Source organism: Aquarana catesbeiana, linkage group LG08 (genome assembly GCF_042186555.1).
Source record: "Aquarana catesbeiana isolate 2022-GZ linkage group LG08, ASM4218655v1, whole genome shotgun sequence".
In the NCBI taxonomy this organism is placed as follows: Eukaryota; Metazoa; Chordata; class Amphibia; order Anura; family Ranidae; genus Aquarana; species Aquarana catesbeiana.
The window spans coordinates 42682437-42705631 of NC_133331.1; the positions used below are offsets into that span (position 1 = coordinate 42682437).

Below are 23195 nucleotides of genomic sequence, written 5' to 3' on the forward strand. Positions count from 1 at the left end.
TTTCACTTTATTTTATTATATGCAGTGTTACATCTATTTTTTTCTTTAATACATCCCCTGATGAGCCCAGGGTGGCGAAACATGTCGGGACAATCACTCCAACGCTACTACCGAGTAATTACATTTCATCATCTGTTTTAAATTTCTAGATGTACTTTTGAACATGTGCACATAATTTCTATTTGTATTTTAATGATGTTTTGTATGTAACAATAAAATCTGTAGTCTTTACATACCTATTGTCGAGCATTGCATGACTATCTCCCCTTTTTCGTTGGCACGTTTAAAGTCCCGTCAAATAATTCCCTCCTTTTTTACACTTAGATACAGGGATGTTGGTGCCTTTTATTTGCCACTGCCACTCACCCACATAATTACTCCATGCAATTAGCAATGTGATATAAGGTAGATATTAAGGCAATAAACATATTTCTTTTATTTCCAATATAGTAAGTAATTGGCTCAGGGAAAGGACTCAGGAGGGCAAGAAATTAGAATGGCTGGCACACACATGAAATTGGCTCTCACAGTGACACTGACAGCAGTGCGCAGCAGCACAGATGATGATTGACACAACATGTCCCCTCCTAAGTCACAGTGACAGTCTTTCTCCATGCCAGGTGGTCTCTTCAGTCCACTCCAGTCCAAACTGCACTAACAGTCCTGCTCCTGGCTTGCCTTGCTCCTGTCCCACAGACCTGCACACGAGGCTCCACTCGGCTCCCTTGCACCATGACATCAGATGACATTCTCACCCGCCTGAACACACTGTGGCAGGCACTCAGATGGTCACATAGAAAAAAATGATCCGCACTCTGGTTGTTACTCTAAAAATGTCTTCATTTTATTGAATAGCCACAGTCAACAAAATCAGTTGACATGTTTCAGCCTATAAGGCCTTAGTCATAAGTTGTTAAGTTATGACTAAGGCCTTATAGGCTGAAACGCGTCAACTGATTTAATCAGCGTTTGTTCACTGTTGCTATTCAATAAAATTAAGAATATTTAAGAGCAACAACCAGAGTGCGGATCATTTTTTCTACATTACTCTAATCAGCCAGCGACTGTGGATCGAGCACCTGGGAGCTCTGCTATCTATGTGGTGTATGGGTAGTAGCACTGACTTTTCTGTTTATACTCAGATGGTATTGCCGACTCCTGGCAAAAACTGCATATATGCAATTCCGAGATGGGTGTTACAACCATAATTTTTCCTGGCAACCTTTTCCTGTCACTGGCAGTAGAAAAGTACCTGTTTTATACTAGCTGTCACTAAAAATACTGACAGTTGGCAACACTGGGCTGGAGGCCTGCCTTGTGTAATGCACTTGGCACTTTTAATTTTTCACGTATTTGCACCAAAATATATTTCTTCCAATAATATAGACCACTAAAATTCTACAAAATTAGCCAATGTGTTTCAGGGGCATTGAGATGCACTCTTCATCAGGGCTAATAAAAATGTAAACAACATACAAAAAAGGATTTTATCCAGTACTGGCAGAGCCTCAATGAAACTATTTTCAAATAAAGGCTGTGCAGTGTTGGGCAGGGCTGCACAGCGAAGATATGTTGCCTATAACAGGTATATCTCTGTGGGTTACAATGAGGGAGGGCCTGTAAAGGATAACTTCTTTATAAAAATAAAAAACTTTATATCAACCCAAAACTTTCTTTTTTTAGTTTTGGATAGAGTGAGGAAGGATTTGAACCACTGTCAGGTTGTACCTGCTATCCGGGGCTCTGTTAGAGAGATTTCCCCTTCTTGTCTTACTGACCATTTTATCAGACAGGAAGTGAGGGATATTCTCCCAACAGCAGCACAAACATACTGTAAATAAAAAGTAAATGTAGAGGAAGACTAGATTCCCTGTATAATTTTTATTTCTGTCTGTGTCCCTGTTTCAGATTTTCCCTCACTTCCTGTCTGGAGAAATTGCTGTCAGGACAGGAAGTGAGGGTAAATCTCTCTAATGAAGCCCTGGAGAGCAGGAAAATCCGGTAGGGGTTCTAATGCTTTCCCACTTTGTCCAAAACTAGATAAAGCGTTTTTTTCTTGACATACACCTTAAGATTTGCCTGATGCAGCGTACACACGAGCGGACTTTTCGACCGGACTGGTCCGATGGACAATCTGATCGTGTGTGGGCTTCATCGGACCTTCAGTGGACTTTTCCAGTCGAAAATCTGACAGACTTTAGATTTGAAACATGCTTCAAATCTTTCTGACGGACTGGAGTTCGGTCGAAAAATCCGCTCGTCTGTATGCTAGTCCGACGGACGAAAACCCATGCTAGGGCAGCTATTGGCTACTGGCTATAAACTTCCTTATTTTAGTCCGGTATACGTCATCACGTACGTTGGTGTGATTGTGTGTAGGCAAGTCCGTTCGTTCAGAAGTCCATCGGAAGTCCTTCAAAAGTCTGACGAAAGTCCGCTGGAATGGCCGTCGGACTTTTGTTGCCGAAAAGTCTGCTCGTGTGTACGCGGCCTTAGACATCAGAGGGTAGTTGGATGTGCAGACACAGTATAAAGGCATCTTTGGGTCTAGCTTCAGTTATACGCTTCAATGTTTGGGCTGCCGAAGCATTCTCATGTATTTACTATCTTTGTGCAATATGCAGTATGAAAATGGCTCTATTTAGCATTGCATGGACTTGCCTATGCAGCATATACTCCCCTTCCCCCTCACTCCACAGCCACTCTGTTCAGCCAGCTGGTGCAAAGAGAGGAAGCCCCGTTCAAATCTTGACTTGGAGCTGATGTGGGGCTGAAGACTCTCCCCTCCCCATGTGAAAGTACTGGGCAAATCACTATGCACCAATGCTGTCATGTGGAAGAGAGGGTTGCAAGTCACATGTTACCTGGTAACAGGTATTTCTTTTCACTGCTGGTGGGCCTCAGCATTGTGTAAGACATCTAAATTCATGTATTTTTTTTTTTTTACTTAAAGTGCCTTTATTTCCTTGCAATAGGATCGCTGCTACTATCATGGAGAGGTGGAGGGACATCCAAGCTCAGCTGTCAGTTTAAGTTTGTGCTTTGGCCTCAGGTAAGTTCTATCATGTATTACTGAATACTGACCAGTGTCTAAAGTGTTTCTGAATTTAAATTTACATGCAGTTTATGTACAATAAACCTAATTTACCTTTATTATTTTAAGAAAACCTGTTACAAACCTGGTCAGTGTAATGTAAAATTGTAATGAGGAATGCATAGGCAGAGGTTACAGTAAATTTAAAACTGCATGTTAAAATGGTCACTATCTCCTATAAAGGTTGCGCTTGTCTACAAAGCCTTTTACCTTTCTATTGATCCTTTTTAATGTGGTCAGCTGCCTCATTGACTGAATTTGGGAGATGTAAAGGTGTGGGATTAAGCTCCACTTTTATGGTAACATGTGTGATGTTGAACTATTTAGGTCTTGGTAAAAATGATTGTGATGACATGCTCTTTTTTACTTTACGTAATGGATGATTATGTCACAACGATGGCATGTCAAGCTGAATGCATGATAAAAAAAATGCATGTTTAATTCAATGCTGAACTCCGGGCCTTCCCTTCAGTCTTGTGCAGTTGTACAGGTTCCTCTCCTGTACTGAAATCAGACATGTGCAACACGTTTTGGTCCGAATGTGAATTCGGACACATTTTTGGTTAATTTTGTTTTCTAACTAACTCCAAATTTTCTGAACAATTTGATTTCGAGTGATTTAAATTCTGTATGAAGAATAGCTGGTTGTTAAGGAGCAGGCCGGGAAGCCAGCCGCCGCAACCTTAACTCATGAGCTATCAGCTGGCTTCCGCGCCGACAGATGAAATGTAAACAAAAGAATGTCAGCAATAGAAATGTCCAGAAAAAAACAGCTTGTCCCCCCCAATTCATAACAGGTCATTTGGGTCTGGTATGGCTTCTAATGGGAACCCCACACCAAAATTAAAAAAAAACACAATGTGGGGTCCCCCCCCAAAATCCATACCAGACCCTTATCCGAGCATGCACCTCGGCAGGTCAGGAAAGGGAGAGCGATGAGTGAGCGCCCCCACCCCCCCCAAAACATACAAGGCCACATACCCTTAACTTGGGGGGTGCTTTGGCACGGGGGGTACGGTGACATCACGGGGTGCTTTGGTCACAGGGGGGCTCAGTGACATCACAAGGGGGTAGGGTCATCCGATTATGTCATCGGGTGACTCTACCCATTACCTATTAAAGAAATGTCATACGGAGGAGCAGTCAGTTGACAGGAGCCTTCGACGAGGCCAGATGTTTTTTTTCCTTTTTTTTTTTTCGGGTCTAGCGGTGCGCGGGTGGCGTGATGATGGCTCTACATTGGGGGACATTGTTTTTTATTTTCTAATAAAGGACTTGTCAAAAACTTGTGTACTGTCTATTTACTTTTTACACTTTTTTGGTGAATGGATAGGGGTACTATGTACCTCATACTCATTCACATGGGAGGATGGCGGGATCTGGGGGCTTCCAGATTTTAATAAGCCCCCCATCCGCAAACCCCCACAACCACAGCCCAGGGTTGTGGAGAAGAGGCCCTCGTCCCAAAGCATGGAGAGAAGGTGCTTTTAGGGTGGAGGGGGGGCAGAGCCCCCCTGTCCCAAAGCACCCCTCCCATGTGGAGGGAATGTGGCCTGATATGGTTCAGGAGGGGTGGCACTCACCTGTTGTCCCCCCCCCCCCCCCCCCCCCATTTTCCTGACCTGCCAGGCTGCATGCTCAGGAAGAAGCCTCTCCCATCCAGAGCTCTGCATGTTACTCTTGGCTCCCACTCTGCAGACATACATAGTTTGGAGCTCCACTCTTCTCAGCCCTGTATAGCAGCCTTATTTCAACCAGGATGTCGCAGTACCCCTAATGAACTCAGACAGCACCCTGGTTGAGAAAGGCTGATCTATCCCTTATCTCACAGTCCCTGGCCCACCCGTAACATTCTTTTTATTTTAGTTCTTTCAACCATTAAAAGCTTACCATCATCTTTGACCATTACATCGTCGTCATGCAAATGCAATCTAACCAGAAATGCCCACTCTTCCAGATTGTTCTCACCCATCAAGGGCTTGTATCACTTGCATAACTCCTCCCAAGAGCCAACCCACTGCTTGCATCTGAGTTCAGGGCTCTTGAGTAGGGATGAGCTTCGTGTTCGAGTCGAACCCATGTTCGACTCGAACATCGGCTGTTCGATCGTTCGCCGAATTGCGAACGTTATGGGCCGTTCGCGCTAAATTCGTGTGGCGCGTCACGGCCCATAATTCACTGCGGCATCGCAGTGCATTGCTGGCTGATGATTGGCCAAGCATGCACTATGACCCGCATGCTTGGCCAATCACAGCGCTGTCAGTAGAGAGAGCTGTAATTGGCCAAAGCCAGGGTGGCTTTGGCCAATTATGGCTCAGGGGATTTAGTACACACCCCACACTATATAAGGCCGCCTGCACGGCGGCCCTGTGTAGTGTGTGTTCCGGTGTGCTGAGAGATAGAGACAGTGTCATTTGATTTGAGTTAGATAGATTAGGCAGAACAGTCAGTCAGTTAGCTGCACTTACAGTGTATTGTGTATATATATGCATCCCAGGTGTTGCATATATATATATACACTGTATTCAGTTTAGCTAGATCTGTTCCTGTTATCTTCTATCTAGACTATTTACATTTAATGCAGTGCGTCCTGCTCACAGTGTTCAGCTAGATCCGTTCCTGTTAAATTCCTACTGACCGGCAGGCTTGTCTGGTTACAGTATATAAAGCTACCTGAAGAAAATTACAGGTGTTCTATTTGATCCTATTAGTACCACGGTCAGGCAGCTAGACTATTTACATTTAGTACAGTGCGTCCTGCTCACAGTGTTCAGCTAGATCCGTTCCTGTTATCTTCCTACTGACAGGCAGGCTTGTCTGGTTACAGTATATAAAGCTACCTGAAGAAAATTACAGGTGTTCTATTTGATCCTATTAGTACCACGGTCAGGCAGCTAGACCATTTACATTTAGTACAGTGCGTCCTGCTCACAGTGTACAGCTAGATCCGTTCCTGTTATCTTCCTACTGACAGGCAGGCTTGTCTGGTTACAGTATATAAAGCTACCTGAAGAAAATTACAGGTGTTCTATTTGATCCTATTAGTACCACGGTCAGGCAGCTAGACTATTTACATTTAGTACAGTGCGTCCTGCTCACAGTGTACAGCTAGATCCGTTCCTGTTATCTTCCTACTGACAGGCAGGCTTGTCTGGTTACAGTATATAAAGCTACCTGAAGAAAATTACAGGTGTTCTATTTGATCCTATTAGTACCACGGTCAGGCAGCTAGACTATTTACATTTAGTACAGTGCGTCCTGCTCACAGTGTACAGCTAGATCCTTTCCTGTTATCTTCCTAATGACAGGCAGGCTTGTCTGGTTACAGTATATAAAGCTACCTGAAGAAAATTACAGGTGTTCTATTTGATCCTATTAGTACCACGGTCAGGCAGCTAGACTATTTACATTTAGTACAGTGCGTCCTGCTCACAGTGTTCAGCTAGATCCGTTCCTCTTATCTTCCTACTGACAGGCAGGCTTGTCTGGTTACAGTATATAAAGCTACTTGAAGAAAATTACAGGTGTTCTATCCCAGCTTAGTGCAGCTACAGGCCATTAGTATGTCTGGAAGGCCAAGAAGGAGAGGCAGACAGTCACAAGCCAATAAGAGAGGGCAAGCAGGCTCTGTGTCTAGTGCTGGTCGTGGAGACGGTGCATCCTCATCAGCACGTGGCCATGGGACACGCTTGGCCTTTTTTTCGGCAGCTGGCCATGTTGAGCCGCAACATGCGGAAGACTTGGTCGAGTGGATGACCAAGCCGTCCTCCTCCTCCTCATCCTCTCTCACCCATGCCCAGGGTGCTTTGTCTGGCAAAGCAGCGGCCTCTTCCCTCAGCTCAATGTCATCAGTGACTCCTTCCCTAGCTCCACCATGTCCTCATGAGGATTCCCTCGAACTGTTTGACCACAGTGTTGGGTACATGCTCCAGGAGGATGCCCAGCGTTTGGAAGGCTCTGATGACGATACTGAGCTCGATGAAGGCAGTAACATGAGCGCGGACAGAGGGGGTGCCCAAGAAGGACAGCAATCTGGCAGTCATGCTCCCCCTGCTGCAGCATACTGCCAGGTTTGCTCCAGTGATGAGGAGGGAGGGGATGATGAGGTCACTGACTCAACGTGGGTGCCTGATAGGAGAGAGGAGGAGGAGGAGGAGGAGGAGGAGGAGGAGGAGGAGGAGGCGGCAGCACATCACCAACGAGGCAGGATGCCCTCCAGGGGCCAGCCTAAGGGCAGCACATTGACTGCATCACACCCCAAAGCTCCACATGTGCAGGGCGCTGCAGTCTCTGCGCGTTATTCAAAAAGTTCTTTGGTGTGGGCCTTTTTTGAGACGAGTGCATCAGATCGCACCGCTGCTATTTGCAACATATGTCTCAAGCGTATCTCGCGTGGCCAAAATATCTCCCGCTTGGGTACCACATGCTTGACCAGACATATGTTGACCTGCCATGCAGTTCGTTGGCAAGCGTATCTAAAAGACCCACACCAAAGAACAAAGAGGATCTCTCCTTGCTCCTCATCAGCTGAGATTTCCAACCCCACTAGACCTTCAGTCCTCTCTGAGACCTGCAGTGAGAGGAATGAAGGTGTAGAATTAGGTGTGTCACAGCCAAGTACTTGTGGGCAATCTGCTTTTGGTACACCGACGTCAGATTGTACCAGGCAAATTTCCCTGCCCCAGCTGCTGCACCGCCGAAAGAAGTTTGCTCCCAGCCATCCACATGCCCAGCGGTTGAATGCTAGCTTGGCAAAATTGCTAGCACTTCAACTGCTGCCTTTTCAGTTGGTAGACTCTGCCCCCTTCCGTGAGTTTGTGGAATGTGCGGTTCCTCAGTGGCAGGTACCCAAACGCCACTTTTTCTCACGGAAGGCGATTCCGGCTCTCTACCGGCATGTGGAAGGCAATGTCCATGCCTCGCTGGACAGGGCGGTCAGCGGTAAGGTGCATATTACCGCTGACTCATGGTCCAGCAGGCATGGACAGGGACGTTACCTAAGTTTCACGGCGCATTGGGTGACTCTGCTGGCAGCTGGGAAGGATGCAGGACAAGGTGCAGTAGTGTTGGAGGTTGTTCCGCCACCACGCCTCCAAAATGCTGATTGTGACACACCTCTCTCCTCCACCCCCTCCTCTTCTTCTTCCTCCATGGCCTCTTCCTCGGAACCAGCGGTGCTCCGTAGGCGTTCAAGGGGCTACGCAAGTACGCAGGCCAAAAGATGCCATGCGGTGCTTGAGCTGGTGTGCTTGGGGGACAGGAGCCACACTGGGGCAGAGGTTCTGTCAGCTCTGCAGGGGCAGGTTCAGAGGTGGTTGACGCCACGCCAACTTAAGGCAGGAATGGTGGTTTGCGACAATGGCACCAACCTCCTCTCTGCCCTCCGACAGGGACAAATGACCCATGTGCCCTGTTTGGCTCACGTCCTTAACTTGGTGGTGCAGCGGTTCTTGGGCAGGTACCCGGGCTTACAGGATGTCCTGAGGCAGGCCAGGAAAGTCTGTGTGCATTTCCGCCGGTCATATAATGCCAGTGCTCGGCTGACGGACCTCCAAAAGGAGTTTAACCTGCCCAAGAACCGCCTAATCTGTGACATGCCCACCAGGTGGAACTCAACGTTGGCCATGCTGCAGCGGCTGCACACGCAGCAGAGGGCCATAAATGAGTACCTGTGCGACTATGGCACCAGGACAGGGTCAGGGGAGCTTGGTTTTTTTTCCCCACGCCAGTGGGCCATGATCAGGGATGCATGCACTGTCCTGTCACCATTCGAGGAGGCCACGAGGATGGTGAGCAGTGACAGTGCATGCATCAGTGACACTGTCCCCCTTGTCCACCTGTTGGAGCACACGCTGCGTGGAATAATGGACAGGGCACTTGAGGCAGAACAGAGGCAGGAAGAGGAGGACTTCCTTAGCTCTCAAGGCCCCCTTTATCCAGACAGTGTTCCTGCGTGCCCGCCGATCACACAGGAAGAGGACGAGGAGGAAGAGGAGGAGGAGGAAGATTGTGTCAGTATGGAGGTGGAGCCTGGCACTCAGCATCAGCAGCAGTCTTTAAGGGATCAGTCCCAAGAAACACATGGACTTGTACGTGGCTGGGAGGAGGTGGCTGCGGACCATGTCGTTCTTAGTGACCCAGAGGACTCCGGACCGAATGCCTCAGCAAACCTACGCTGCATGGCCTCCCTGATCCTGCAAAGCCTGCGTAAGGATCCTCGTATTCGTGGTATCAAGGAGAAGGACCAATACTGGCTGGCAACCCTCCTTGATCCACGTTACAAGGGTAAGGTTGCGGACCTTATCTTGCCATCGCAGAGGGAGCAGAGGATGAAACATCTTCGGGAGGCCTTGCAGAAAGGTCTGTGCAACGCGTTCCCAGAGACTGGGAGGTTACAAACTCCTGTTTCTGGACAACGTGTTGCTGAGGCTTCGGTCAGTCAAAGAAGGAGCGGTGGAGAAGGTGGCCGTCTGACCGATGCGTTCAGACAATTTTTTGGTCCGCAGCCCCAAGGTATGATCGGTTCCAGCAACCATCGCCAGCGTCTGTTTTACATGGTGCAGGAATACCTAGGGGCAAGATCAGACTTGGACACCTTTCCCACCGAAAATCCTCTGGGTTACTGGGTCTTGAGGATGGATCACTGGCCAGAGCTTGCACAGTATGCAATTGAGCTACTGGCCTGTCCTGCATCCAGCGTTCTTTCGGAACGCACATTCAGTGCTGCTGGAGGCGTGGTAACCGATCACAGGGTGCGTCTGTCCACCGACTCGGTCGATCGGCTGACCTTCATAAAAATGAATGAGTCTTGGATCACCACCAGCTACCAAGCACCTGATGCTGATGTAACCGAATAATTTTTTTTGAAATCTCAGATCCCTTCAAAGACTGCCTATGCTGATGCTGAGTGACTATCCCTGAGTAATTATCCTCTTCCTCCTCAATCATCACGCTGATAGCTTGTTGCAGTGTTGTGGCACCAGCACCAGTGCCTAAGGCCCAATTTTTCTGCCCCTGTCTAACAGGGGCGTGTAATTACAATTTTTGATGCAATACTTTGCAGCAGGGCTCGTTCCTGCGTTCCAACTAGAGTGTCTGTGAGGGGTTGCAGTGTTGTGGCACCAGCACCAGTGCCTAAGGCCCAATTTTTCTGCCCCTGTCTAACAGGGGCGTGTAATTACAATTTTTGAAGCAATAATTTGCAGCAGGGCTCGTTCCTGCGTTCCAACTAGAGTGTCTGTGAGGGGTTGCAGTGTTGTGGCACCAGCACCAGTGCCTAAGGCCCAATTTTTCTGCCCCTGTCTAACAGGGGCGTGTAATTACAATTTTTGAAGCAATAATTTGCAGCAGGGCTCGTTCCTGCGTTCCAACTAGAGTGTCTGTGAGGGGTTGCAGTGTTGTGGCACCAGCACCAGTGCCTAAGGCCTAATTTTTCAGCTCCTGTTCAACAGGGGCATGTAATTACAATTCTTGATCTAATATTTCACAGCAGGGCCCTGTGAGGGCTTACAGTGTTGTGGCCACAGCAACACCTAAGGCCCAAATTTCTGCTGAGTATATAGGGCAGGACCCTACTTTCAAACATCTAACTTACAAACGACTCCTACTTGCAAACGGAAGGAGACAACAGGAAGTGAGATGAAATCTACCCCTAGGAAGGGAAATTCTCTCCTGTAAGAGTTAATATGGGAAAACAAGTTCTCCTTTCCACTGATGCTTTCCAATCCTTGTTCCACAAAAAAACCCAAATTTTCAAAAAACATTTTTCATTGGGACAAAAAAGTGAGGTGAAATCTTCTGAAGAGGAGGAAAGACAGCAAAACAAATGTCACAGGGGTGATAACCCTTCCCTATGTTTTCCAAAAAGCTTAGAAAAGATTTTTTGGCTGGAGCTAAACACGTTAAAAATGTTCAAAATTACAAACAGATTCTACTTAACAACAAACCTACAGTCCCTGTCTTGTTTGCACCGCCTGTATACTGCTGTTCAGAGTATATAGGGCCTGGTGGCCCCACACCTTTCCTTATTTTAATTTGGGTGCGGGGTTCCCCTTAATATCCATACAAGACCCAAAGGGACTGGTAATGGACTGGGGGGTACCCATGCCGTTTGTCTCACTGATTTTCATCCATATTGCCATGACCCGACATGACATTAAACCCGCAAGCAGTTTTAAATGAGATTTTTTCCTTTAAAAATGACATTTGGTGCAGGGACTGTTCTAAACATGGGAAACACGCGTCACTTTACAGGCATACTATAGACACCCCCCAGGTACGATATTTAAAGGAATATTTCACTTTTTTTTTTTTACTTTAAGCATCATTAAAATCACTGCTCCCGAAAAAACGGCCGTTTTTAAAAGTTTTTTTTGCATTGATACATGTCCCCTGGGGTAGGACCCGGGTCCCCAAACCCTTTTTAGGACAATACCATGCAAATTAGCCTTTAAAATGAGCACTTTTGATTTCGAACGTTCGAGTCCCATAGACGTCAATGGGGTTCTAACGTTCGTGCGAACTTTCGGTCCGTTCGCGGGTTCTGGTGCGAACCGAACCGGGGGGTGTTCGGCTCATCCCTACTCTTGAGAAGAGCATTGAGGCAAGGTGCTGTGATGATTACAGAAAGCTGGCCTCTCTAACCAGGTATGATCTGCTCACGTTGTATAGTGAAGCACAGAAAACCAGTGATGATGTAACTGTGTCTAAAGTAAGGTATGCAATGAAAAGAAAAGGTTTTACTAGCTGTTTGAAAAAGCATGATGATAGGGGGGTGAACCAGAAAAGGCAAAACATAAACAGATTAAACTTCTGGTTTAAGCATCTAAAAGAACAACTTTTTGTGTTACCCAAAGATGCCTGTCAGGAGTTGCCTTACCTGCCTTTTATCCCAATGAGTTTAAAGGTGAGTGTGATAAGTGGTTGTTGCAGAGCTGGGAGAATGGAGTTGCAGTCACAGAAGACCATGGAGTAGAAAAATGTGTATAATGTTCATAGAACAGAGGTCAGTGTGGGGAATGGATTGCTGCCCTGGACTCATACGAAGCACCAGAGATCAGGTGAATACAACAGCCAAAGATACTTTTATCATTTTTTTTTTCCACTGCTGGTGGCTGATAATTTTAGATTTTTTACCCAGGCTGGGGTTGGGCTTTAAAGCTGTGGTTCTCTCTGTCTCAAAAAGATTCGGAATCTGTTTTGCTGACAGTCAGGTTCCATTAAGGTGAAAAAAACAAGCTGAGCAATCCAATTAACCAATTTATGATTCAAGGTTAGTAAACGTGTTGATTTTCTCTCTAAACTTCATTATTCAATTATTTAGCAAACAATGACCTTAATATGCAATAATTAACTCAGCATTTGCTCACGGTGATGGTTTAATCACTGTAATTATCAAAAATTGGCATTAAAGCTCTCTACCTTTGAAAATTGCTCCAAGCAAATGTTCCTATCATTTTTTTCCCTTTACACTTTGCATCTTTGGAACATCTGGCACAACATGGAACCATAATATTGCCCCCCAGTGCTAATATATTTTTATTATCTCAGCCTACTTCAGCTTTATAAAGAAAAATCATCCAAATATAGATGGATGTACTTATTAGTTTATTATCAGAGTGCTGCTCCCCGACATTTGACTCCCATCAGTCTTGCAGTTTCCTCTATGGTTTATGAAACCTAATAATGGATCATTAGCTTGGAATCTGCAGAGTAGTATATAAAGGATATTTTTCAAAGTTGCCACATGTGCACAAATTAACTAAATTTAGGGCAACTACTCTAGAGGAATAGTAACTTTTTAGATACTTGAAGACATGGGGGGGAGAATGAGTCATTCATCACTGGTGGCAATGATATATAGACATCTGAAGGATGCTGAACTGCAACAACTAGCATGTTTTAAAGAGAAATTGTTAAGAAAATAAATCTACCACTTATGCCGCGTACACACGACCGGACTGTCCGTCAGAGTAGACTCTGACGGTCTTTCCGACGGAGTTCCGCTGAAACGGACTTGCCTACACACGATCATTCCAAAGTCCGTTTGTTTAGAACGCGATGACGTACGACAGGACTAGAAAATGGAAGTTCAATAGCCAGTAGCCAATAGCTGCCCTTGCGTCGTTTTTGGTCTGTCGGACTAGCATACAGACGAACGGTTTTCCCGATAGTTTATTATTGTATGTGTGTCACCGGCGCAAAAACCACTACTATATTAAACGTATGTGTCAGGGTTGCTGCATTAAAAAAAAACCCTTCATTGAGATGGGCTAGAAATACTGGTTGGTGTGTGTGAATGCGCTACTCCCATAATAACCACCACTTGCAATGTTCTCTTCCTATTAATCCGAAAGAATCACTTATGCAAAATAATAAAATATAAAATCATGTGCATAATCTTATAACTCTAAATCAAACAGAAATATAACCATATATTATCCAGTACATGAAAAAAGTCCTTCAAACGTGCTGCAAAAAATCCTTTGGTATTATATTGTGACTGGCGTGCTCCTATGTTCCTTCAGTGATCATATGTGACTGAGTGAAACACCTCCACCATTCAGATTGGCCACTCACCAGATGCTTAATTAAAGATGCGCCTTTGGTTCATTCAAGGGATAACCAGACGTGAACGAGAACGAGGCTTGGAGTGCAAGCCGAGCGTGGAGGCCGCAATACAACACCAGGCGGACCATGCAAACAGCCCAGTACCCGTCCATAACTGCTGGATAAGCTTTGTGCCGGCTCGAGGGCACTTTTAAATGTGAGTTGATACTTTTTCTGTGAATTTTAAATAAACAGTTCAAGCATATTGCGCTATGATTGTTTTTTGTCCCTTATGCTTTCCAATGAGGAACATTAGAGCCCAAGTTTAGCCGGTGAGGAGTGTTACTTAGGTGGAGTGGTTATCCCTTGAATGAACCAAAGGCGCATCTTTAATTAAGCATCTGGTGAGTGGCCAATCTGAATGGTGGAGGTGTTTCACTCAGTCACATATGATCACTGAAGGAACATAGGAGCACGCCAGTCACAATATAATACCAAAGGATTTTTTGCAGCACGTTTGAAGGACTTTTTTCATGTACTGGATAATATATGGTTATATTTCTGTTTGATTTAGAGTTATAAGATTATGCACATGATTTTATATTTTATTATTTTGCATAAGTGATTTTTTCGGATTAATAGGAAGAGAACATTGCAAGTGGTGGTTATTATGGGAGTAGCGCATTCACACACACCAACCAGGTTTTCCCGATAGGAATTGAGTTCGTCGGAAAGATTTGAAACATGTTCTATTTCTAGGTCCATCAGAATTTTAGAAAGAAAAAGTCAGACGAAGCCCACACATGATCGGAATGTCCGACGGAATGATTCTGTCTGACCTTTTCTGCCAGAAAGTCCGGTCGTGTGTACACGGCATTAGTTCATTTTCAGACTATACAGTGTCTTAAAGTATTCATACCCCTTGAAATGTTCCACATTTTGTCATATTACAGCCCAAAACTTAAATGTATTTTATTGGGATTTTATGTGATAGACCAATGCAAAGTGGCACATAATTGTGAAGTGGAAGGAAAATGATAAATTGTTTTACAAATTTTTTACAAATAAATATGTGAAAAGTGTGGTGTACATTTGTATTCAGCCCCCCTGAGTCAATACTTTGTAGATCCACTGCAATTACAGCTGCAAGTCTTTTTGAGGATTTCTCTACCAGCTTTGTACATCTAAAGAGTGATTTTTTTTTTCCCATTCTTCTTTGCAAAATAGCTCAAGCTCTGTCAGATTGGATGGAGAGCGTCTGTGAACAGCAATTTTCAAGTCTTGCCACAGATTCTCAATTGGATTTAGGTCTGGACTTTGACTGGGCCATTCTAACACATGAATATGCTTTGAGTTAAACCATTCCATTGTAGCTCTGGCTGTATGTTTAGGGTCTTTGTCTGCTGGAAGGTGAACCTCCGCCCCAGTCTTAAGTCTTTTGCTGACTCTAAAGCCGCGTACACATGGACGGACTTTTAGACCGGACTGGTCCGACGGACTTTCAACTGACTTTTGACGGACTTCCGACCGGACTAAAATAAGGAAGTTGATAGCCAGTAGCCAATAGCTGCCCTAGCGTCGGTTTTTGTCCTTCGGACTAGCATACAGACGAGCGGATTTCTGGGTCCGGCGGAGTTACAACGTAAAGATTTGAAGCATGTTCCAAATCTAAAGTCCGTCAGATTTTCGACTGGAAAAGTCCGCTGAAGGTCCGATGAAGCCCACACACGATCGGATTGTCCACCGGACTCGGTCCGTCGGACCAGTCTGGTCGAAAAGTCCGACCGTGTGTACACTGCATAACAGGTTTTCTTCTAAGATTGCCCTGTATTTGGCTCCATCCATCTTCCCATCTACTCTGACCAGCATGTTTCACGGTGGGGGTGGTGTGTTCAGGGTGATGTGCAGTGTTAGTTTTCCGCTACACATAGCATTTTGCTTTTAGGCCAAAAAGTTCCATTTTGGTCTCATCTGACCAGAACACCTTCTTCTACATATTTGCTGTGTCCCCCCACATGGCTTCTCGCAAACTGCAAATAGGACTTCTTATGGCTTTATTCTTGCCACTTTATTCTTGAAGGCTAGCTTTGTGGAGTGTATGACCAATAGTTGTCCTGTGGCCAGATTCTCCCACCTGAGCTGTGGATCTCTGCAGCTCCTCCTCTTGTCTGCTTCCCTGATTAATGCTCTCCTTGCCTGGCCTGTCAGTTTAGGTGGATGGCCATGTCTTATTAGGTTTGCAGTTGTGCCATACTCTTTCCATTTTCGGTTGATGGATTCAATAGTGCTATGTGAGATGTTCAAAGCTTGGGATATTTTTTTGTAACCTAACCCTGCTTTAAACTTCTCTGCAACTTCATCCCTGACCTGTCTGGTGTGTTCCTTGGCCTTCATGATGCTGTTTGTTTGCTAAGGCTCTCTAAGAAACCTCTGAGGGCTTCACAGAACAGCTGTATTTATACTGAGAATAAATTACACACAGGTGGACTCTATTTACTAATTAGGGGACTTTTGAAGGCAATTGGTTCCACTGGATTTTAGTTAGGGGTATCAGAGTAAAGGGGATGAATACAAATGCACGCCACACTTTTCAGATATTTATTTTTGAACATTTTTGAAAACCAATTATCATTTTGCTTCCACTTCACAATTATGTGCCACTTTGTGTTGGTCTATCACATAAGATTTCAATAAAATACATTTAGGTTTTTGGTTGTAACATGACGAAATGTGGAACATTTCATGGGGTATGAATACTTTTTCAAGCCACTGTATATGTACACCCCACAGTAACAGTTCAGTTGTCAGCACTGCTGCCATATCCCCCCTACTGCTCAGTCCATTGGGACCCAACCATTATGGTGGATTGCTCAATATCCCTTTTAAGAACTGATGCAGGTATTGCCACTGTATTTCTTCTAGACAACTCTGTCCCTCTTTTATCAAGGTGTAATGCAGGGTTGGGCAGTGGCCTCTCGTCACTTTGTGTCAGCAGGGGATCTCCTACTTACTGGCAAAGTGTACCCCAGTCAGTGTCCTCAGTGTCCGGCTCCCCAATTATGCAGCAGGCTCAACCAGCATCCAGGGTGTCCTTCGATGTTCTGGAACAGCTCCCACTGTGTCTCTCACTCAACTGCAATGATCCCCTCACTGCCTCCGTTTCTTTGCAAGTCATCCTTTCTTCCTCTGCTCGACCCAGGAAAGTTACAACACGCCTTCTCCTCTCCACCACAGTGCTGCTGGGAGCTGAAGTGTTTTCCTTTTAGAATATAAAACCAGTTCAGTCTGTAGAAACTACAACTCCCACAATCCTCCACACTTTTATAGAGAGTCTCTAGCAGTCCACATTCTCAGTGCAACACTTAGGGCAGTGATGGCGAACCTTGGCACTCCAGATGTTTTAGAACTACATTTCCCATGATGCTCATGCACTTTGCACTGTAGTTAAGCATCATGGGAAATGTAGTTCCAAAACATCTGGGGTGCCAAGGTTTGCCATCACTGACCTAGGGGATGGAGGGTGGCTTAACACTGGCAGCTCCTATGTTCTGCAATAGGAGTCTATCCTGCAGCCATGCCTGTCTTAAAGTCTCCACTGCAGCACAGATACAGAGTCCTTTTCCTGCCATGGATGCAGACTATGCTACATAATTAGCCTACTGAATATTGCCTTTTAGAACAGTTTGAGATTGTGTAGCCCACAAATGTTAACAAAAAGAATACATAGTTTTGTAGAGCACTGTGGGCATTCAGGCAGGAGTCAGTCTTAGCACGCTGCCATGGCATGCTGTCCATTAAGAGTGCAGTGCGCATACGTTTGGTGACGTCACCGGTTGCTGCTAAGGTAAATATCTCCTAAACAGTGCATGTTTAGGAGATATTCACTGTACATTTCACTGTACATATAGGTAAGCCTTTTATAGGGTTACCTGTAAGTACAAGATAAAAAGCAGACTTTACTACCGCTTTAACAGTGGGACATATAGAAAAAAAGAAATTAACATTTTGACAGTACAGGAAGATGTGCAACAAAATACCGCTTGTTGGTTGTGGGATACAGAATTCAGAGACATCTGGGTTATATTGCCATCTACAGGAGGATTTGGACATTGGGAACCGCAAAAAAACATTGGCCAGCCTGGTATAAATTCTTCCACTCCCAGCATGCCTCAACTTTGTGTTTTGCTAGTGTCCTAGGAGGGTGGATTTCTTCTCATTACTGAGAAAAGTTTAACATTTTAGCTAGCCATTTTTCATCAAGATAGGCCTACACATTGGCTTCATTGTACAAGTATCTAGATCAGCATATCCTCAGCTGTGGCTTTGGAGGCCTTACTCGGACCCTGCTGGACCAGGAAATTGTTGGGCAGGCCTGAAATTGTATGACCTTTGGGCACTGTTCTCTGCATTGTGGCTTTGCCAGACCCAAGTTTCCAGACCCAGAGCAGTGGACTCTCTCTCTGAAGATACACTTTGTGGGTAGTCTGTGTGGGTGGAGCACCAGGTGCTACCTCATTGGCAGGACCATTGGGCACACTTGTTGTTCTTGTTTTTCTGTCAGTTTACCTCAGGAAGGGTTACAGAATGGCTGAGCCCTGATCTTTTAGGTGGAGCATTGCCTGTGCATGCTCCACACTCTTATTCCCATCATTTAATGTGAGGTAACACATTTCTGCTACTGCTCCTTATCAAGGGGGACACATGAATCTTCCTCAGTTTAGCTTTGCTGCCCGCCTAAATTGACCTGGACTTCTCCTGGTACCAAAAGCTGGTTTGTGAGTATTGAGTTTTTCCTGTGTTGCAGTGCAACATGTTGGATCACAGGCACATAGGGAATAGTCCCGCTGTAATAGGTCGCTCCAGCTCATGAACACTAACAGTCCTGGTGTTGCCTGCATTGCACTCAATCAATGACCTGACACCTGCAGCCTATGATGTAGTCCTCTGCACCTCTCCTGCTTGAGTCCCTGCACTCCTGGAGTCTTCCAAAGCTCCATCAGGTATGGTCCCTGTCAGGAATGGTGGTGCTGAGGTTTATAGGGATGAAGGAGGTTGATACGGGAGATATTGTTGTCCACCACATGTCCTTGAAAATTGACCAACATGCTGGTATGTTGCTGCAAGAATCCAAAGTTCCCCAATCCATACACAGGATACACACCTATGGAGTGATCTCCTCGTTTGGGTGAAGGAGGAGGAGGAATGAGACAAGAGCTTATTTTGGGTAGGAAAAAACAGCTGTGATACAGTTATCAAAGCCTGCAATAGCACTGTCTGCCATTAGAGGGACTCCCCCAATATCTAGCTGGCTGGACCTAGGCAGTTAAAAATCTTGCATACAACCTGACACAGTGTAAGGCAGGCTGGACACGGTTCGAATCTCAGCCAATCAACACTGTCGTCTTCTGGTACGGACGGCTTCCTCCACCCCCGTCATCAGAAGACAATGGCTCGGCAGGAGGGATTTCCGCATCAACACAGAGGGGTTGATTTATTAAAGGCAAATCCAGTGTGCACTGCAAGTGCACTTGGAAGTGCAGTCACTGTAGATCTGAGGGGGACATGCAAGTCAAATGAAAAACAGCATTTTTGCTTGCACATGATTGGATGATAGAAATCAGCAGTGCTTCCCCTAATTTCAGAGCTTCCCCTCAGATCTACAGCGATTGCACTTCCAAGTGCACTTGTAGTGCACAGTGGAATTGCCTTTAGTAAACCAACCCCCCAATGTTGATAGGGGAAGAAAACAAACTTCTTTCCTGCAAACCATGGTTGCAGGAAAAAAATTTGCTCCATGTATGGCCGGCCTAAGAGCTGTGGAACAGCCATGTGATTACTTCACACATCTGAGATTCCTCAAGCTACCCTTCGAGCTAGAATCCTTGTGTTTTCTTTTCCCACTGCCACACACACCTACATATACCAGACACACGACTTAAGCCTAGTACACGCGATCAGAAAATCGGACAAAAAATACTGCTTTCTAAGCCAGTGGTCGCCAAACTGTGGCCTGGGGCCAGATGCAGCCATTTGCTTGCTTTTATCCGGCTCTATTCATCTCACTGATACGGGGCTCTATTCTGCCCACTGAAACTAACAAAGGGGATAATTTCTGCCACTGACACCAACAATGGAGCAGTATTTTTCCCCCTAATACCAAAGATAGGACACTGTTTACTCCCACTGATGTTTAAAATAAACTCTTATTCCTGCTGGCCACAGTCCGGCCCCCTGAAAATCTGAAAGACCGTAAACTAGCTCTTTGCTTAGAAAGTTTGGAGACCCCTGTTCTAAGTGATTGTATGATAATCTGATCGTTAGTACACCGCTTTCGAGAGCCGATCACGACAGTTCATGCTAAATTATCTGAAGGAACCAACAAGAAAAATTTTCTTGTGCGATACCAGAACAAACAATTTTTCCTTTTTAATCAGTACAGTATTTGTCCGAAAAAAATCTGATCCTCGGAAACAAAAGAATACAATACAAAACAATTTATCACTTCCGAAGTTGTATCCTCTTCATTTTCGATATGAGATTAGCATGCCAAAAAAAACGGACGATCATTCATCTGATATTCTCCTTGTGTGTACAAGGCTTTAGGGTAGTCTGCCACCACATGCAGTTTGTTAGCTGACCTATCTGCGAGCGATCCATATAAACAAACACACAGATCCCAGTCGAACAGGTCAACTACTATTTAAACAGACACTAAACAGTCAGCAGCCTCGTGATGCAATTTGATACAGGATTAGCACGTACTAATACCAAGCATACAGAAACTGGTAACATAATGCATGAATATAAATTATATGAACAAAAAATTGCAGTGCTGAAATTTTTCGTTTAACCACTTGCCGCCAAATCACATACATAGTACGTTATTCGACTTCAAGTGGTTGTACCTTGGTGATGCCTGCAGCTGCATTCATCACCGTAGTACCTTTTTCTAGAGCCGACAGCTCTCTCGTAATGGAAATCAGAGTGGCTATCTAGTTGCTCGATTGCTATTACAAGCAGTGGGAGATGACATCCCCCCCCCACCTTCTGTGGTTCTCTTGATTGCTGGCTCTGATTGAGGAGGCCATAAGCATAGTTCCACATCTTTTCCTGCTGAATCATTATTTGACCTGCCTGTGGTCTGAGTGATCTGCCACAAAGGAGGTTTACTAGGTTTAGAGGGACTATTTTGGCTCTTATTTGTCATCTCTGACATGGTATGCACCACTTTGACACTGGACAATTGCCCTACAGCTTCTTCCATTTTTGCTACCTGTCCAGAAATGGAAAAAGGAACCTCTTTGAGTCAAACGTGGCACAGAGCAGTTGAACTGGAGCTGCATGCTCTGAATCCCTCTGCCTGGCCACCATGTCCCAACCCACTTTTCAGGTGAGAACAAGATGGAGGATGAAGGCTGGTAATCCTGCAGGCTCTGCTCATGTAGTGTCGTCACTGCATAGGCAAAGAGGCATGTGTGCTATCTGCTGACAGTTCACATCTTGTAGGCCAGGCTTTAAACTGGTGGGTATCTGCTGCAGTTTTGTATACAGAAAACTTCCACAATCGCTTTGTCAATTAGGTGTAGACCCTACACCAGTTTTATTTTACTCTGAAACTCTAAACTGACACAAGTGGTAGAGATAGGTCTATCTGCTTTGTTAACGTGGCGCACACCACTCCTCATAGTAATGGCACTGGAAGCGTCAGTATTTCCCATTCGTTAGAGGCTTGCCTTAAAGCTGAACCCCAGCTACTTTGTTTGTTTTTGGATAGAGTAAGAAAAGGTTAGGTCCCTTTCACATGGGCGTTCCAATCAAGTCTGCCTGTCTGTTTTTCAGACGGACCTGACCAGAAGGTCCATGCAGCCTTATGGACAGGCGGGTGTAAACAAACTTGGGTACAGCTACCTATGGGTATGTTCCGGTCACCCCCCAAAAAAAGGGCGAGAACTGCTTGCATTTCTATTTTAGCAAACCAGTTTGGATCGGATGTAGCCTATTGCAAACGGCAAGTGGAGTTCGCCCATAGAGCTGGGTCTGCCGGTTTCCACTCTACAAAAACTGAGTTGGCATGGATGTGACATCAATCCCACTTTGCTCAGTGTGGAAGAGGCCTTGGATTTTCAGTTTGCTTTTTATGCAATGCTAAGTTAAGAATGAAAGATTGTTGCATTATCTTTTTGTTGTCACACTTTGCGTTCATGTTTTTAGAAGTACCAACTGCTGCTTTACTTTCAGTTCACTACAGATCTTTGTAATTTACATTGGGTTATGACTATACATTTCTCTAGAGTGATAATGGCCATTAAATGCGCTCCTCATCTGCCATATGCTTTGCATAATATAACGGTTTTATGTTTACTTGTACTATAGGTATGGGTTTACAAATGGCATGTATGGCATGTATCTGAACATTGTATATGAATATTTAAACATGTACATCAATGAGAGCGTTGTTTGTTTATTTTCAGGGGATTAATTACACTTGAAAACCGAGCATATGTCCTGGAGCCACAGGCTAATTCTACAAGCCGCCACCTCTTTTACAAAGCTGAACATATGAATCTGGCTTCTGGATCCTGCAGCCAGAATTCTAACCTCTCAGGCATTTCTCCAAATGACACTTTACAATACTCTGAAGATTATTTACAAAGGGTAAGCAATACACTGTGGGCATGTCACAGGCAAATAAACTGTGTTTCTCTACAATGACTTGATGCATATTATGTATACAACAGAAGGTGCCCAGTTCCCTGGATTAAAAGCATTGTCTTATCTCTTGCTAGTTATAGAGACTGAAACACAAGAGAAAATTTATGAATTTGATAGACGAATGGAACAATCGGCTAATTAGTTTATCACTCAGAAGTGTGGCCCTAGGCAGGCAGACCTCTCCTGTTTGCAGCAGCTGGAGACAAGTAATCTAGTCATGGTCGATTTAGTCACCACACTTCAAGATCCAGTGGAGACTTTTTTTAAAGTGACTCTGGCACAGATATCACAGCACAAGCAATGTAATAGGATCACTTTGTTCCCTGGGGGAAAAAAAAATTACATTCCCAAGTAAAGACCTTTCCAAATATGTTGAAACAACATTCCACCCAAATGTGACATTCTCTTGGAGTGGATTCTATTATAATAAATCACCTTCTGGTTTCTAATCCCTCTTGAAGGTTGCAGTGGTGAGACCTTGCAACATAGTTTGTTGGTTTTATCCTACTCCTGTTGGAGCCTTTGGTGTTCCTTCATCTTTTATAACATGCTCTATAATAGGGTTGGGCAGCTTTAAAACTATAGATAGCCTCGTGTGGCACCCACCACTCCCAGAGGACCTCACAATAGATGCATGTTTTCATGCACTGAAATGCATGAAAGTAGGCAGTCCATCGAAAATTTATGGACTGCACTGCATAGACCAGCCTTTCTCAACCTTTTCAACACAGAGGAACCCTTGAAATAACTTTCCAGTCTCACAGAACCCTTACTAAAAATGATTATACCTACAATTTATGGTACGTTAGTGTTATGGACAATGGGAAGGATGCTCCCTACA

General features: G+C 44.9%; 1 protein-coding gene across 1 annotated transcript in view; it reads left to right on the forward strand.

Annotated features, from left to right (window-relative positions):
* ADAM12 (ADAM metallopeptidase domain 12) overlaps positions 1–23195 on the forward strand; it is a 970627-nt gene that overhangs the window by 508819 nt on the left and 438613 nt on the right. The window contains exons 5-6 of the mRNA XM_073595739.1: positions 2976–3052; positions 22114–22297. Of these exons, the coding sequence (XP_073451840.1) occupies positions 2976–3052; positions 22114–22297 (261 nt within the window). The remainder of the gene's footprint in view (positions 1–2975; positions 3053–22113; positions 22298–23195) is intronic.